The sequence below is a fragment of the Neopsephotus bourkii genome, unplaced genomic scaffold (assembly GCF_033783945.1).
Source record: "Neopsephotus bourkii isolate Nb327-2 ecotype Australia unplaced genomic scaffold, CSIRO-AGI_Nbou_v1 NB_1760, whole genome shotgun sequence".
Classification (NCBI taxonomy): Eukaryota; Metazoa; Chordata; class Aves; order Psittaciformes; family Psittacidae; genus Neopsephotus; species Neopsephotus bourkii.
This window is the reverse complement of record NW_026902234.1, coordinates 923453-942441: the sequence shown is the minus strand read 5'-3', so window position 1 is coordinate 942441 and position 18989 is coordinate 923453. Positions and strand designations below refer to the sequence as shown.

At 37.4% G+C, this 18989-nt stretch overlaps 1 protein-coding gene across 4 annotated transcripts in view; it reads right to left on the bottom strand.

Moving 5' to 3' along the window:
* HERC2 (HECT and RLD domain containing E3 ubiquitin protein ligase 2) overlaps positions 1-18989 on the bottom strand; it is a 114533-nt gene that overhangs the window by 74199 nt on the left and 21345 nt on the right. For 2 of the 4 annotated variants that reach the window (XM_061377580.1, XM_061377584.1), the window contains exons 5-15: positions 17071-17145; positions 9324-9543; positions 7624-7724; positions 6683-6839; positions 5733-5843; positions 4671-4842; positions 3911-4084; positions 3099-3287; positions 2322-2473; positions 1337-1494; positions 728-841 (exon numbers count right to left, since the gene is read on the bottom strand). In XM_061377580.1, coding sequence (XP_061233564.1) covers positions 728-841; positions 1337-1494; positions 2322-2473; positions 3099-3287; positions 3911-4084; positions 4671-4842; positions 5733-5843; positions 6683-6839; positions 7624-7724; positions 9324-9543; positions 17071-17145 — 1623 coding nt within the window. The remainder of the gene's footprint in view (positions 1-727; positions 842-1336; positions 1495-2321; positions 2474-3098; positions 3288-3910; positions 4085-4670; positions 4843-5732; positions 5844-6682; positions 6840-7623; positions 7725-9323; positions 9544-17070; positions 17146-18989) is intronic. The other 2 variants (XM_061377581.1, XM_061377582.1) reach the window with 2 other exon arrangements.

Sequence of the window (18989 nt, the reverse complement as noted above, 5' to 3'; positions counted from 1 at the left end):
CCTAAGGTACTCTGATAAGAAATGGAAGCATGCAATGAGGACACCAGGGAGTAGGGGGTAGGTGTTTGGGTTTCCATTTCCTGAATGAGTAAATCTTGCAGTTTTTAAATACTGCACATCCACATAACCAGCTACATTTTAAAACAGCTTCCAAGCACTATCTGCTTTCTCAAGGATGACTCTGGTGCTTAACCTCACCCAGTGGAATTCAGGTTTTGAATCTGTCTCACCCTAGACACCTCACTCAGGGATGCTGGGAAGCAGAATTTCAATACGTTCTCTCTTTGGCACTTCCCATGGGTGCCATGGGAACTGAAGTTAGTTAGTCAAATTCTTAGTCAAAATTCTGGCTGTGGTGACAACATGAGTTATTTGCACTCACATAACAGTGAATAAAACTTTGATGTGCACATAGATATATGTAATTTTTTGTGTGTATATTTTACATTTACATCACAATTTTACACATATATGCCATATAAGGAAATACATATTTCACAATTATTTCATTATTTCATAATTCATAATTAATAACTTGCATATCTATGCATGGGAATATATCTGCATATATTATATGTGCAATAACACATTTTGCATTTATCTTTCCCCAAAAGGAATTTCAGCTTCTTGTTTTTACAGATTTCAAGCCACTAGAAATAAGCATATCTAAGGTATAAATACCTTCAGAATGAAAGGAAGAAAAGGCAAGCTATATTTTGCTACTAACCGTTTTCAGTAACTGCAAGAGTCTGAGCATCTCCACTCCCACAGGACACATCAATAACTTTGAGTCCTTTCAGCCCTGTCACCAGCATTGGGATGGTCTGATCTTCACTGGAACCTTCAAAACAAAGTAGTTCTATGAGAATCAAAACCAAGAAGGCCTGGTAGGTTCTTTGGTTTTGTCTTATTTGGTTACTGTTTGGGGTTGGATTATTTTTTTTTTTTTATTTGCTTCTGGGTGTTTCATTTTGTGGGGGCGGAAGGGTGCTGGTTTGCTTTTGTTTTCAGATTGGAGCATCATGATTAAGCTCCCATAAGCTCCCATAAGGTTTCTTAGGTATCTAATACAGGTTTAACACATGAGATAGTCTTGGCTTCACAAGGAAGGGAACAGAACACAGTAGATTTTTCTTCTCAATCCGATTGCTTTCTTTCACACAGCTCATCAAAATTTAGTGGTTTTGAGACAGTCCCTCCCTTAATCATTTCAATTCATTTGAAGCCACACGCAGTTCTTAAATTAGCTTTAGGTGAGTTGGATAAAAGATCATTTGAGACAAGCAGTAAATAATTCCTTGACAAGCAATTTTCTTTAAGGTATCAGGTAACATACCATGGCCAAGCCTGCCATAGTTTCCTCGTCCCCATGTATATAGCTCTCCTTCAGCAGTAATGGCTGCGCTATAGGTGCTTCCACATGCAATATGAACAACGTGTTTCCCAGCTTGCTTTCCCGATAAAGCAGATATCATCTTAGGTTCCTCCAGAGGGCTATTTAAAGAAAAAGTTACATATTTCACAAAATGTATGTGACAAGTAGGTAATAAAAGGCGTGGCATACTTGTTAGAAAACAATTGCTGCAATTCTACCTGCAAACCTTATCATTAGTCTGAAGTTGAAAGGTATTAATAGAGCTATAAGCCAAAAATTAAGTTCATATTGTTCAATAACATACAAACCACTGAAGAAATTTCTGACAACTATGAATTCTACTTCCAATTAAATTAATGCAGTCTTCTCAAATATTTGTCTATTATAAATATTATCTTTAATTACTTCATCTGAACAATTAACAATTGATTTCATGACACTGTTAACTCTTGTGCAGTGACTCCTTTGCTTTTATAGGGAATTCAGCACTGGAGGAAGACACTTAAACTCTAAAATACATTAATGTACAACCCTCACAGAACACCCATGTAGAAGACTGCTCCTGCACAGAAGTATGACAGTAACATTACTGTTTAACACAAGGGAAAAAACTATATGCAACATGACTGCACAGGAAATTATGACCCCACTCTGACATTTGAGTCAATGTTTCTAGAGAAAATGTGCTGTGGATTCATAAAACCATAATTAAAGGACCTAACAACAGTGCAACCACTACTGTACCCTCTATCTACAAGTATCTCAGAAAGCAGCATTAATACAGAACCAGGAATATTACAGGCAGAGAAAAAATGCAGGGAGAATACAACTTCTGTTCAATAGCAGAGACTGCTGTCAAATAATGAACGTGCTTCTTCACAGAACAGTTTTTATTATGAATTCAGAACACTGGCAAATAACTGCTATGATTATTTTTATTACATACACTGTATCTCCATGACCTAGTCTTCCACCATCTCCACAGCCCCAGGAGAAAACTTCACCATTTGCTGACAAAGCAAGATAGTGATGTCCATCTGAATGTGCTGCTATCTTCACAATATTTCTGGAAGCTAGACTCTGCACCAGCTGTGGTCCCTGTGAACCAAAAAAAAAGCAATACACTTACAAAAAATGCTTATATTTTTCATCACTTGTCTAGAATAACTAGGTATAGTTTTCCTTTATCAAAACTTGCCCTCAAATTAACACAGCAAAAGGTATAAGGAAAAAAAAAAGGTCAAATCTACTATTCAACCTGACAGGAACAATGCTTTGAAGTTATTTTGTTCCCATTCTTACCACATCTTCAGTATACATGAGAATGGTGCTAATCTTACAGGCAAATTTAGTTTACAAGTGTTTCTATAACTACACAGTTTAGGCACAGTGTTACATCACTTAAGTAAAACCCACTTCACATCTGCCAATTTCTGAAGTTATCAAGGCAAGTGTATCAATGAAAGTGATTATCATTATTATAACCTCTAGCCTGATAAAAATTACAAAAACCAGATGCATTTCATCAAGTCCATACAAAAATATCAAAACCACTATTTCTGAAAGTTCAAATACAACGTCCCAAAAGCTCACAAAAATCAGTGCATCTCCCATCTACTCTTCCAAGAAACTGCAAACAGCTAAAGGAGCAGACTGATGTTATGAAGTAATACAGAAAAGGAACACATTTTTGAACGCATGTAAAAAAAAAAAAAACTCTCACCAGAGTATCACTGTTGTATGCTTGTGTATAAACTCTTCCGTTTCTAGATAATATTAGAAAACGTTTCTCTGCACAGGCAACCTGCACGATACCAAGACTGGCAAGTCCTTCACACTGAATCGGACCACTCACATTAGCATAGTATTTCCAACCTATTAAACCCCAAGCGATGACCTCTTGCAGAGATCCCTAGAAAATAAGAAATTCTGTAAGTACTAATTTGGAAATATGCAACTTAATAAAACGCATAGAGTAGATTATTTTTTAAAGCTTTGTATGTCAAACATACTCAGACCTGTGATAGTCATTACTGCCAGTAGTCAATAAAGCTTATCTATTAAAAGATGTCAAAAATAAAGGCTTGTATGCATCATATTCAGTTTATTCAGTCTGGTACTGAATAAGCTATAAATATCTACAGTAGGTGTTTAAACGTTTTCAAAGCTGGGAAGCTTAACAGTTACCTTTTTTTTTTTTCCAAATACATCACACCCCTAACATTTATAAAGTCTGGTCTTGAGCGTTTACTCTGATAAAACACACAGAACAGCCCAAAATATGGCAGAATTAGCCACAGTGTTGTCATAAGAAAGGATGGTTCACAAACCATAGAATTATATTCCAAGTCTGACTGAAAGAACACAGATATAATAAAAGATACTCAAGGAAGACAAATATAGGCAACTCAAGGTTACCTTGTAAAAATTAAAAGGAAATCTGAAGACTCTTAGGAGTTGTTTTCCTTCAAAACTGAAAATCAGTTACACTTTTAGGAAAAATATCTTACAAAATTTGACATTGCAAACAGTTACCTTATGAGATGTAGGAGAGCTGCACTGTGGAGGCATACATGGAGTGGCTAGGCGATCTAAATGGGCCATGATCACAACAGCTGTTTGTCTCAGATCAATTGCTAGCTCATTATCCTGTGGTAAAGTCAGATACCTCAGAAAACTTTCATTTGGACTCAGAGGGTAAGTCAGGATCTGGAAGAGAAAAATGAGCAGTCAGAAGAGCCCTCAAGGTATTTTGATGCCACTACACATACAGATAGACAGTATGTTTTACCCATGCTGAGTATCTGCACAAGCTTAAGAGAAAACAAATTAACTCTGCACATCTTCTGCTTGCAGTAGAGGAAAATTCCAAACACATATATTGAAAATATAGTCAGACTGTGAATGTAACAGAAACCTACAAGCATAATAAAACTGGTTTACTATGTTTTATCAACCTCAATAATATTCACCAAGAGTCATCGTTCAATTAACTTCAAACACAACTAAATAAAAATGACTATGCAGAAAAGTTAACTGGCTATATATCCAAATTATCACAAAATCATTAACTCTGAAACACAACATTTACCTCTAATTATACTACAACATTCATCCTCCCACCTCAAGAAACTCAAAACATACGCATGAAAACCAAACAACAGTGGTGTATACGCATCTTACATGGAAAATATGACTGCCAATTTTGTTCAGATAATTTTAAAATTGTTTTAGCCAGCCAAATTAAATTTGATGCCAACATAATAACCTCAGATTATTTAGAAAGGGCAAGTACCTGAATCTCTTCTTCAGTATTGGGCACGTCTTTATTACATATTATACTTTGAAATCTCTGTAGCAAAGGTAGAAGGGGTGCACTTGTTCCCTGTGCAGATCGTTCATTGTCCGTTTCCCTTGTTCCATTATCCCAAAGTTGAAGCAACAACATAACTGCTGACAACATTTGGCTGAAAGAGGAAGTTCACATTTTTTATTAATAAGGATTTCCAAAAACACTTTTTTTTGGTGTCCTGCGTTTAGCAGTAGCAGTCTTTTTTTTTTTTTCTCTTTCTTGGTAGCTGGTGCAGTGCTGTGTTTTGACTTTCGGCCTGGGAGCAGAGCTGATAACAATGATGTTTTGGTTTGGCCAAGGACTTTGTGAGCCTCATGCTCTGCCAGGGAGGAGGGGAAGCCGGGAAGAAGCAGAGACAGGACACCTGACCCAAACTGACCAAAGAGGTATTCCATACCACAGCACATCATGCGCCCAGGAGGTAACTGGAAGTTACCCGGAAGGACAGGGGGTCTGCTGGGTCCGACTCGTTGTTCGGCGGGTGGTATTGTACTCCTTTTCCTTGTTATTATCTCTTATCATTGTTGTCTTGGTGGTAGCAGTGGTGATTTGTGTTGTACATCGGTTGCTGGACTGTTCTTATCTCAAACCGTGGGAGTTGCATTCTTTCAACTCTCCTCCCCATCCCTCTGGGAGCAGAGAAGGGGGGGAGCCCGTGGGAGGGGACACGGGCCTCGACTCCTTCCAGCCCGGCACCACTCACTAAGAGTGAGTGCACAAGCTGTCTGGCTGGATTTAGTTATCCATACAATTCACTTTCCACATTTTGAAGCTCAGCAATATCAGACATCACGGCTTTCCTTTTTAAACAGATTATCAATACAGCAAAAATGGGATTTTGCAATCTAGCTAACACAAGATCTTGACCACCACTGCATTACTGAAAGAGTTCATATGCTTTGAACCATAATTATTACGTTAATCCCAAACCCATGAAAACTGAAACAGGCACTGCTCAGGCCATTCCAATAGACAGTGATGTTTAAAAATCAGAGTGTTTCTCACCTTAATGTACCCCTCTGCACTGCCAGTTCTAGCAATATGGCAAGTGCCAAGTGCTGGTCTTGTAACGGAATGTTTCCTGGCCCTTTGGTACTGGGAGCTCCATGTACATCTCTAGAAGTCAAAGAAGGGATTGGAAACAATACGTGGTTATCTACCAAAATCATCTACAACACACCAAGAACCACTAAACTTCCAGAAAAACATAAAACTGGTGATGAAAGCAGGTGTGAAGAAAAGCTGACACATTCCACACAAGGTCAATTTTTTGAGTGGCAGCCCAAGCTCTATTAAACATGTTGAAAACATGAAAAACTTTTTCACAGGTGAAATTAAAATACCCTTATAGTGGATATCATAAAGAATGTAGCTCCAGTATTCAAAAGACAATTTCTGGAAGTTATTGTAAAAATGTAACTTTAAGCTTCCTCAAATAATAGGGAAAGAGCAGGGAAGTGCTTTAAGTCCAATAGGAATATTGTTTCCCCCTCACATGCAAAGAAGTCTGCATTATTTTAGTATACTAGAAAGGAACAGTTAAGGGTACACATATACTGTATTACCAAAGAATTCAACATGCCAATACAGTTTACACTAATGAAACACTATTTTTCAGTTAAGTCTATATGCAGTGATTCAGAATATTCAAATTCTTATTTTCCTTAAATAGGCAAAGCCTTGGGTGACATGGTCTAGCGTGAAGTGTCCATACCCATGCCAGGGGGGGGCTAGAACTCAGTGATCTTAAGGTCCTTTCCGACCCTAACCACCCCATGAGTCTATGAAATAAATCATATTTAAAGAACATAATTTCCATAGTTCATGTATGAGCAAAATCAAAAGCAATCTTTTTAATTTTACATAAATTATTACGCTTATACCATCAGCTGCTACGAGATGCAAGTTTGCCATTTAACACCTACTTCAACAATGCTCAAAAAAAAGAAACTTACCCAGTCACAACAGACCTTAGGAATTTAGTAGCTCTTTCCACCACTTCCAGCCATACAGAAGATACAGTCCCTTCATCAAAAAGGGATGCCTCCGGTAAAGCTCGTAGTGCATCAAGTGATTCTTGCAGCAATTCACTGCACAGGTCTGCATCTTCACCTAAGGAACACAGTAATATTAGTTACATCTCCCATAACATACAAGTCATGCAATTTTTTGTATAGAATGTTTTGCAGATTTTTTTTTTTACATCAAGCATACATGTTCCTTAATAATATGTACAAAGTTCTCAAATTTCACACACTTTGACTGCAAGATTTCTGAACAGCTATCTGCTTCACAAAAAACATTCAAAAAGATGACAACTCTTAAACCAGTTCATTCCACTACACATCTGCTGAGGAAATCAGAAGAGGAACTAGCGCTGGCTGGACAACACATGTGCTGCCATCTGAACAAACAGTGTTTGTTCAGACAAACATTCTGCCATCAGACAAGCAGACAGTATAAAGTGACACGTGACAATTCTGCCAACCTCTGCAATTTGACAATCACTGTCAAGTACACAAATTAAACACAAGTTTGACACTACTGCTCCCAAATCTTTTTTGCTGCTCTCATGAAGTAATATAGTGGATGGACCATGACTGAAGAATAAATCTCACTTTTCTGAAACCTGGCATTAAAAGATATATTCTCTTAATGAAATACCAATTTGCCTTCGTAAGCATAAAAGGATCCTAGCACAAAACAGCCTTGGGTAATGGCTTGGATGGCTTTGATGAGCAACGGTATTGCTTGGCATAGTACTACATAAACATAAAACACAATTATGCAAATCTAATATTTACAAATGTATAGTTCCATGCAAATACCTAATAGACACAGATGCTTTAATGAATCATCTGTCTTTTAATGAAAAATACATGCAAAACAGACCTACCTGACCTCCAGGCTCTACGAAGGAATGCAAATGCAAATGAAAGTGCTGCTCGGGATCCAACTCGTGCAAGTCCTTCCACACCTTTGCCTACAGGTCTTGGGCTAAATAAAATTATATATACACTGGCTTAGTGTAATTTATATCATAATAATATATATCTATATTAGTAGTTATTTGTATAATTTGTATATTCGACAATTTTACGATTTAGATATATGCATGCATATATAATTACATAATTTTCATTTGTAAAGAAACGTAATTGTCTCTTGAGAATGAAGGCGATCAACATCGAGATGTCAACAACAAAACCTTAACTTCAGCTGCCTGAAAGTACAATCAGTTCAACCCCCAACATTAAAAAGCTCCAGAGAAATAATAAACTAGACTGGCATAATTGACTGGCATCAGAAAGATGCCTATAGTTCTTCAGGGTGAAATTATGATCATATATTTAAGATAGAGACATAAGATACTTCATGTACTCATTACCTACTCAGGAAGTTTATATTTCTAGATAATTTGGACTGCACAGATTATGCTTATAGGCTATTTCTTTATAAAAGCTTCAATTACTAATAATTAATTCCATCAATGTTGTCATTTCTTATCTTTCCATTCAAGTGCCAATGTTATTAATCTCTCTTTGCAGCTTCTGTATTGGTGTGTGTAAGGAAGAGATAGTTTGAACTTTCATTAATACCCACTGGGCTCACATATATTTCTCTGAACTTTTCATGCTAACAATCCCATTAATTTAAGCAAGCATTCCTTTGTACTTAATGACAGGAGATTCCCTACTGCTCCCTCTCAGAAGGACACCAACAATTCTGGTTTTTTAATCTCACATCAAAAGAAAGTGAACTGCTTAAGCCTTTTTCAAGAGAGAAAAAAAATTAAGCTGGCATTTTTAGCAATCTGATAATTTAAATATACTAATGCTCTTTTTCAATCAGAACAAAAAAAAAAAGCCAGATAACAGATTATTGAGGGGAAAAATATCATTGTCAGAACTTCAATCACATAATAACTAATCATGATATTAACGTCTTGCCTCCTTTCCTTTTAGAAGCTAGAGACAAGCATAAAAATTTCCCAGGCTGAACTGCTTATTCTGTCAGACAGCAACCTTGTTCAGCTACTGAATAGCATTCTTAATGCCTCATCTGATAGATTTTTCTATTTTTAGGTCAATAAGCTATCAGACGATTTCTTATTCAGTTAGTTCTCTTGAAACAGTTTCTCACCCAAGCTAACAAAAACTATGCTAAACTTTCATGTATTTGTATTTTTAAATTTATTATATGCCTTAATTGAATGAATATTGACAAAAATGTATTGTTATTAGAACTAAGTAACCTCCACCAGCATCATTTCTGAAATAAGCGTCTCCATACTTTTTCAGTAGAACAAAATACCTCAATAAAAGTATACCTATAGCTCAAAGAACAGTATCTACAGCAATGTATTATAATAAAAAAACACTAGTATGAACAGAGACACTATAAGCAAGCATGAGCTGAAGAGAAAAACTGTGCAGCAGGTGACAGCACATAAAACCATCTTAAGAAATAAGAAGAGTTTTTTTACTGCTAATGTTTCACAAGGAGGAGTAAATCACATTAAGCTCCCACACACAGGTTGATAACCTTTCTATAACTTTTCTTAATGTATTAGCTTGTTCATGCTTGTGTCATTACCTTTTCTTATCTGCAGCAGGCAGAGGAATACTACTGCTTTTCCACTTAACTTTGACATTCTCCTGAAGAACTGTTCTGTTCAATGCAATGAAATATCGTTCCAGGATAACCAACCTCTGCTTTATCCTCATAGCTGAAAGAGCTGTTGTAGCTGTTTGTGTGGCCAGAGTTTGTTGTTCTTTCACTAGTACCTGAAGGCACTCCTTCAACTCATTCACATCTGAGAATCAAAGAAAGATATTATTTTATGGGTGTTTATCTTTGTTACATATAGTATCACGAAAAATCAAGACAAATTGAAAACTGTGAACCAATAGGAAGTCTGAGCCTCAGAATCCACTGAAACTCCCTGCTTCCATATTTAATGTGCACATTTCTAATCCACAGTATTTAATAATCACAATCACACTTAAAAGTGTTTACACAAAGGTTATAATCAAAACACATCAGAACCCTCGTATTTCTTGTCTACAATTAAAATGTCACAGGAAATACTTAAGAGTTTAAAATAAATAAAAAAGAAACAAATTCTATCATCCAACCTCAGAGTCAGACTTCTCGTAAGCGCCCACAACAACTTCACAAGTCCTCGCAAGGACATGCTTTCATTTTGCACTGACACACATTATCTTAAGTTGCTCAGAAGTTATAAAACTACTCTCAGAAGCTCTAGGATCGTTGCCAAGAGCTGCTAAGTTTCTGAAACAAATAATGTCAGAAATTTAAGATGCTTGCAAACACTATTAGCAAATAAAAGATCTTATGTTCCAACGCTAGAGAATTAATCCTTCACTAACCAGAAAAAGCAGTCAATAGCTCAACATACAGACTTTAAAACAAAAGTCTGGAAATCATTTATTTTTACATTCTCTCTAACAACTTTACCTTTATGAAGTATTTCAAAGTTTTGTTCCCACTATGCAATGCATCTCTGCATACCCAGCAGAAAATTCAAATGGCCTTCTCTGCCACTGGATTGCATTGCACAGCGACTTAGTTTGTTGCCACCCATCACCCCAGCCTATTTTCCGCATTGCTATTCACATTTCACCATTTCATAATATGTTAGATTATTTTCCCTGACGCAATTTACATCTTTCCACCTAACGATGATGTCCTCGGTATAAGCCCTACAAAATTTCCTAAAGAACTCTATAGCACAGTCAAAAATCAACAAGTTACATACATACAGCTACTTCAAATCAAAATGTAAAGTAACCCATAAATAAAACAGATGCTTGCCAAAAGCATGTTTGATTTGGCTTTTATAATGGCCCTTAACATTATGGCCACATAGAAGTCTGCTCAGGTTTCAAGGATGACTGCATCAGTTCTTGCTAAGTAATGTTTACTCTGACCAAGGACTTTTTGAGTCTCATGCTCTGCCAGGGAGGAGGGCAAGCCGGAAGGAAGCGGAGACAGGACACCTGACTCAAACCACCCGAAGAGGTATTCCATACCACAGCACATCATAGAATCATAGAATAGTTAGGGTTGGAAAGGACCTTAAGATCATCAAGTTCCAACCCCCCTGCCATGGGCAGGACGCCTCACACTAAACCATGTCACCCAAGGCTCTGTCCAACCTGGCCTTTAACACTGCCACGGATGGAGCATTCACAACTTCCCTGGGCAACCCATTCCAGTGCCTCACCACGCTCACAGGAAACAATTTCTTCCCTATATCTAAACTAAACTTCCCCTGTTTAAGTTTTAACCGGTTACCCCTTGTACTATCACTACAGTCCCTAATGAAGAGGCCCTCCTCAGCATCATTATAGGCCCCCTTCAGGTACTGGAAGGCTGCTATGAGGTCTCCACGCAGCCATCTCTTCTCCAGACTGAACAGCCCCAACTTTCTCAGCTTATCTTCATATGGGAGATGCTCCAGCCTCCTGATCGCCCTCATGGCCCTCCTCTGGACTTGCTCTAACAGATCCATGTCCTTTTTATGTTGAAGATACCAGAACTGCACACAATACTCCAAGTGAGGTCTCACGAGAGCAGAGTAGAGGGGCAGGATAACCTCCTTCGACCTGCTGGTCACGCTCCTTTTGAAGCAGTCCAGGATACGGTTGCCTTCTTAGGCTGCGAGCACACACTGAAGCCAGCTCATGTTAAGTTTCCCATCAACCAACACCCCCAAGTCCTTCTCCACAGGGCTGCTCTGAATCTCTTCTCTGCCCAACCTGTAGCTGTGCCTGGGATTGCTCCGACCCAGGTGTAGGGCCTTGCACTTGGCATGTCATCATGCCCAGTATATAAACTGAGGGAGGTTACCCGGAAAGGCTAGATCACTGCTCGGGTCCAGCTGGGTATCGGTAGGCAGGTGGTGAGCAATTGTGTTCTCTTCCCTTGTTATTTCCCTTATCATTATTATTGGTGGTAGCAGCAGTGGTTTGTGTTATACCTTAGTTACTGGACTGCTCTTATCTCAGCCCATAGGAGTTACATTTTTTTTAATGAAGTTCCTGAAGTTCCAGTATACCTCCAGGTTGATCCACCTAAAATTTTGTTTCATTAAATAGCACCACTTTGAGCAAAAAATCTGAATTCTGAAGTGTCAGCATTACTCAGAATAGCAAAGTAAAAGCTTCTACGAAATATAAACTACGTGTTCTCAGGCTGCTGCTCTTATCTTAGGTGTCCCGTAACCTTTATTTTCTAAGCAAAAATACAAAAAAAACCATCTTGCACCTCAGGGTTTCATAACAGAACATACCAAGGAGATTACAGGGCAATTTCACGATCATTCTCAACAAATAAACACAAGAGATAAACAGGGGTTTTTTTTCTTCCCTCTCTGAACATGAAAGCCCTATCAAGCTGTAAGTACCAAGAGGATACAATGAAGTAAGAAATGACCATACTTTCTGCTGTACAAAGAGACTTTTGTTAACATTGTTCTTTTTGGCAAATGATTTCCTTCTGCATATTCATTATGGTCTATTTTTTCACTATCCATATGAAAAATGAAAAAAATAGTGGGGGGGGGGACGGGGAACCACAAGGCAATTTAACACTCATGTTTGAGGGAGAGAGCCTATACTTGGTGCTAAAGGAATCAAACCCTAGGTGCCAGACTCAGCACAGTCTATAAGGTAACACAGAGCCACAGCATTCATCATCCCTTTTTAGTTGGCAACTAATCTGAATGTGGACATGCTCTAAATGTATTTCTGAGAGTTGAAGAATTAGATGAAAAAGTCTTTCATTTCAAAATAACACACTTATTAAACACATGTCATGGGGACTACTAGAAAGAAACACTTGGGACAGACAGAGCCCACCTCCAGCAACTACTTTACAGGGAACTTTCCCTAGAAGTCTGTAACTACATACCATTCAAATCACTTTGGATCAGCCACAGGACTGCCATTATTAGCATTCCAACCTTTCTGATACTAGGTGACACAAACTACTGTAAGAACTCTGCTTAGAAAACAGAATCCTACAGAAGCACATGGAATGCACACACATCATGCTGTACCAGTTGAAAGCTGGCCATTTTTATACACACACAATATTGTGTCTCTGCAGAAGAAAAAAAAAGTTTCATAGCAGCACCTAAAAATTAATTCCTACTGTTTCAACAACATACACAGGATAGCCTGTAAGATACTCAACACCATACTCAATGATCTGATAGGACAACTTGCTCATTTGACAAAAAAATTAACATTATTGTTGGTTCCAAATACCTCAAAGATTCAATTGTGTTTTAATACAAAAATCTGTAGTTTCACAAACTATGGAATGCTTCACTAAACAAAACCTCACTATAGCACTTTCTAAAGTAAATGATTTTAAAAGCAAGTTATTTTGCTTTCCTGTCAATCAAGTCACCATCAACAAATAAAGTGAAATTAAGACAATACCAAAACTGTCGCCACTTTTTATGAATAAAAAGGGCTAGAAAGAGCTCAATTTTCAAGTGACTGGCCCTAAAAGTCACAATGTTTTATATTCAGAAACTAGCAACATTAAGAACTGTTCCTTACAATATACTTTTTTCTTAACAACTGCATGCAAAAATATTTTTTCTAATGGAAAATATCATTTACCATCTATGAGATTCAAACCATATAAAACTAACCTGCATGAACCACAAACATTATTTTAATGAATTTAGTTATAATAAGAATCTTTCCTTTCCCCCTTCTCACTTTGCCTTCACTATCTCAAATGGCTACAACTTTAGGAAAGCTTTCCACCAAAATTAAATTATTCCAGTCATATATTTTATACATACTTCGTTAGTATTTCAAAAATGTAAAAGAAAACTTATATGCAAAGCACAGTAAAGGCTGGAACAAGTTATAGTAGTCCTATAACTCAGACATTCCAAAATTGAACCAAGGACTGTCTTGATTTATTAAAAGAAATACTATTTTTAAATGAGATATATCTACGCATTTTCCCACTTTAAATCTTCTCTTATTCCGTAAGTGATCTTTACAAAAATTCAGTTCATCTTTAGAAAGATTTAAATACATCTGGGAATCAACCTAGTGAAACTGACTTCAATAAACCCTCAAGTCTGAACAACACTACCAATGAGCTAAACAGTCTAATGAGAGAATAGCTTATTAATAGTAACGATTCAAATTTCATCTGAGAAGGTTACAGGGAACCCTTTGCACAAAACTGTTCATATGCCACTATGCCAGCCCCTGATGCCAACCATCCCTTGCAATGCTTTGCTTTGTCAGTTATTTTACAAAGGGTGGAGCCAGATTACTTACTTAATCCATACCTAGAATGTAAGCATTGAAGTCATACCATAAAAGTTTAAATTCTCAAACTAACATTAGCAGAATACTTGTTAATTGACAACTACAGTCAGACACGTTTCTGGCTGCAGAAGAGATACAGAAGGGTTTTAACATCTTCTGTTGTAACTTATCACATCTCTTCCTCCCCTCAGCAACTAACATAACTACACGTCTTCACTTCTTAATTCACCCTGCCAGAAATTCTCTGCATTAGAAGGAAAAATACCAGTAGTGCTTAACCCAGGTCATCTGACAGAGTAAAGAAGTGACATGTTATTTAGGTAAGCCAGCAAAACTAGGGGACAAAACAAGTACCTGAAGACAGTAGCTTCTTAAACCATCTCAGCCACAGCCAGAACATCAACCTGACATGAGTCTAAGACAAGTAGACTGTCCAAGAGCACATCTGCTCCTCTCTTAGCAGCTAAAAAAAAAAAAAAAAAAAAAAAAAAAAACACAAAACCACACAAACCCAAAATTATCCCACAGTTAATGGTTTCTTCACACTTATTCCATCAGCCCTTGTAGGGAACTGCACAGGCTTGTAACTGGTAAATTAAGGGCCTTAAAAATGCCAATACCAAACTGAAAAGTTTCAAGAACTTCAGTTGAGTCACAAGCTTTATTAAAAGCAAAGAGGGATGTTACAGTGTGGGGAGATTTCAGACTTCAAAAATCAAAAAACGTATGAAACAGAATTTGGCAAGAATCTACTGTTATAATGAGCACACATTCCTGCCAGCAGCATAACTAAGGTGCTCGAATTTCCTAGAGATTATATTTTGTCTCTTCTTTCCCCTTCTACTACATGTCATTTCCACTGTACATACAGTAGAATTGGCTTAACAGTCATTTAATGACCCTGCAAAAGCCATGCCACAGAATGAGTGGATTCCTAAGTCAGAGGGAAAGGCAAATATATGATCACACACACACAATTTTCTTCAGAAACAAGGCTAAATACGATCCAAAACTTATTTTAAACCCAGAGAATGTAATTCCTAAAGGGCATTTAGCTTTCAGCTTCCTTCTGTCTGCTCCCCTATTCAAAAGATGACCAACAGCAGATCTCACCTTATTAGTATTCAGCAGGAGCAATAATGAATAGTTGCATGCACATTCAGAATGCATCTCACTACATGGCTGAGTACTTAACTTCCTAAGTTTTGTATCATGAGCAATACTTATTTAAGTTGATGTTCAAATACTCATGCATGGAAAGAAGTAACAAGAAAGGACACTCGTGTTTGTGTGTAAAAATACACACACACACATACCTCTTAAGAACATAAACAGCAACCAAACAGATACTTGGAGCTGGACAACAGCTTTCAAGTTGGGGGCAGGGTAGGAGGCAAGTTAAAATCTGTTCCAAGTGGCAAGAAAGTAAAAGAAAAACACAGGGATGAAGGAGTTCTGAGAAGGAAAATGCAAAACAGAGGGCAAATTTCATCCTTTGACTAAACCATTCTCTTACTAGCCCTTCCAAAACTGTATTTAAAAAGTATTGATCGAGAAATTTTATTAGAATAGGAAATGTCACTATAAAGGAGATTAAAACCAGTCTTTTTCAATGCCATGACTGCTCTTAACTGTGTAACCACTAGTTCCCAGCCCACTTTCCCTGGCAGAAAACTGGGGGGGTGGGAAGAAACAAGTGTTTACAAAAGCTTCTGTACTCAAAGAAGTTTAATGAGGTAAGATTTTCAGTGAGGAAAAGACACAACTGGGAGATGATTATGACAGAATCCTTAAAACACAAAAACCCCACCCCACCAGTGCTGGGGAAGACAAGTAAGGAACAAGCACTCAATCCCTCTTCAAGTGTAAGAGCAGAGCATAAGGTGAAACCGACAGATGCCAATAACAAGTCAAGCTCTAGGAGGAGATAATATTCATGTAACAAGCAGTTGAATTACAAAGCTCCTTGCTACATATATCTGTGGATGCTAAAATTTAGAATGTTTAAAAAGGGACTAGACAAATTAATGGAAAAAAATCAACATCAGAAATTATTAAAGCCTGTTAAGTTATGCTATGCACACATACGCTTCAGCAAAATAAAAGGGGAGGGGATCTAAGCACATATTCTTATTCCCCCATACCACCACCACTGGCTCAAGTCTATATGCTACAAATAATGTACCATAAACACAGAAGGCAACTATCCACTTGGCTACTGCTATTTATGCTGTTGCTGTCGACATTCCTGACAGCAATGTTGGTTAGACTTGTCCTTAGGTTTGACTCAATAGAGCCAACCTTAAGCATATGATGACTAACAAATGCAAGTTAAGTACTGTCCTATTTTCTGTATGTTTTGTACAACTGCTTTAGGAGTTTCCTCTTCTCATCTCCCCATATCCACGGCTGAACACCCAGACTTCTCTCAGGATCATGTAAGATGCTAAAGACAAACATTTTCAGAAAAGAAAACTGCTAAAAGTAGTAAACCAAAATTTTTGTGAAGAATCAGAAGAAATACCTAATGAACACATAACCTGGCAGGAACAGAATAGGGGAAGATGTATTAAAGCACCATTAACGTCAAAAATAATGCCTGAATAGTTCAACACTGACGGTTAAGAGCTGAATACAAATTGGATGAACACTAAGATGCAAGGAAAAAGGAAAACCAACTTAAAGCCATATAATAAAACTTACCAATGTATTTATAACTACTTTCTCAATTTTACAGCACTTGGCCTAAGACCATTAAAAAAAAAAAAACAAAAAAACCTATGCCCTGTTATGGCAGAGCAGTGATCTCAGCATAAATCAGAATTGAAGGAAAGCATTTTGCTCCCCTGAACTTGTGCCAGGATGACCAAAAAACAAGCACAGGGCTCAGGAGGGGGGGACAAAAAGTACTGCTTCACATCACAATTCAACAATTTCATGAACAGGTTTTTGTGTGTGATCTCAAAATCTCTCAGCCCTCATGGGGTACGGATGTCACAAGACCCACTGACCTGGATTAGCCTGCTGAAGTTCAATAGCATGGTCCTCCACACTTCTTGGCAAAGTAAGATTGTATTGCAACACTTCTAAAACGTAAATACATACTGTCTAATACCTACACACTAATCTCACAATGTAAGACTGGAAATCGTTAAAACTCTGTAGAAATAGTTCAGGGTATTGACCTGAAGCACAGATTTCAGACACCTCTTCAGTTCTTTTTACAATATAATTCCAAATTATACCTTCCTTGTAAAGATATATAAAACATTAACGAAAACACAGAAAGTTGATCAGCAACTTGATCTTACTTGATCAGCAACAATATATTTAAGAAACAATTCTTCTTTTCAGAATTTCCTTCATGCTTTTGACAGGCAAATGTTCAAAGGTTCATTTTATTTTTATGTAGGATGACAAAAGAAAAGTTTAAAACTGTTTTCCACATTTTATGAAACACGTGAAGTATCCACATTGATTATCTGTATTTATCTTTAATTAATTACCAAGCCACAAAAGCTAAAAGAGCTCAATAGCAACTGTTAGCCATCTCTCTGACAAACACAAAAGTTACTTACAATCATGTACAAAAGATACCTGTAACATTTCTATAAATAAACTGTGTGTTCATAGTGTTGAGGATTCATATGTCACAGCTAGGTGATGCAAACTTCCAGAAGAAATGGTAATGAAGACCAAGGAATACAAATCTATTAGACAAAGTTTTCCTAAGTTATTTCTATAATAATTACCTATTTGTGCGCTAATAAACCACACTATATATATAGGCATTAAAAATAAATACAAGGGAGTAAGTTACTTCTTTTGAAAACTTCAAATACACATACATCCTTTTTTTTTATTTTTTCTAAGCAACTGTTTTTTTCAATTTTTAAGAAATAATTGAAGGGTGAGCTTAAAAGCCAGCTCCTGTCCGCAGCGTCTTGGTCAGCTGGAAGAAATTTGGTAAGATACTCAGCCTTTAGATTTATTTTGTTCATTTTATTTTACTCTTCAGCAACAAACACTGAATAAAAACATAAAACAAAGTGACCTTCAGCTTATATCTCTTCAACATATTCAATTCTCACTCCCCCTGCCACTGTAATGGCAATTCTTTTCATTCCTCCTACACTGCAAAATTCTGTCTAGAGTGACAGCAAGCCCATCTGTCCTCCTGTCCTTAAGAAAAGGGAGCAAGCTGGCTGGCACAGAGCAGATGACAGAAGACTGGCAGCTGACCTGTGGCTCAACAAATACAAACAGCTTCCCTAGCAAAAGGGGCTACACAGATGCAGATTCTGGCACTGAAGAGACAATACTTTTTCCAGGGATCTTCAAGAGGTTCTGGGTTAAGGGAAAGGAAAACGGGCAAACAGATGTCTCCAAAGCTTGCACATGCCAACATCTGAATCGAGCAATGTCATGCACCAGAACTGTAAAACAAACCACTGAAGTGAAGCTTCTCTGCTATTTCTAACACAGACAATGGCAGGCAACGAATTGCTGCTCTGCAGTAATAAACAGTCATGAGCTTCAACTGGTTTCAGTATCAAAATCAGTATTTCATAGATATGAAGACATGAACACAAACCATTTTTCCACTGCCACCACGCATGATACTACTGTCAGCAAAGGTCAGCACAGTTAATTGAACTAACCATTTTAACCTTCCTCCCGTAATTCACTTAACCTAAGCTACCAGACCATGAAATCAAAAAGATCTATCACCTATTAAACCTTTACTGCCTGCAGAAAATTCAGGCTTCAGAAACCAAGCAATTTAGTCTCAGCAACTGAAAAGAAATATTCTGAAGACATCCTAACATTTCACCATATGACTGCATTTGTTCCAAATCAGTGTACCATTCCTTCAAGCAGGATGAAAGGTAGAAATTGTCTCAAGTCATGAGCCTAATGAAATCTGAAA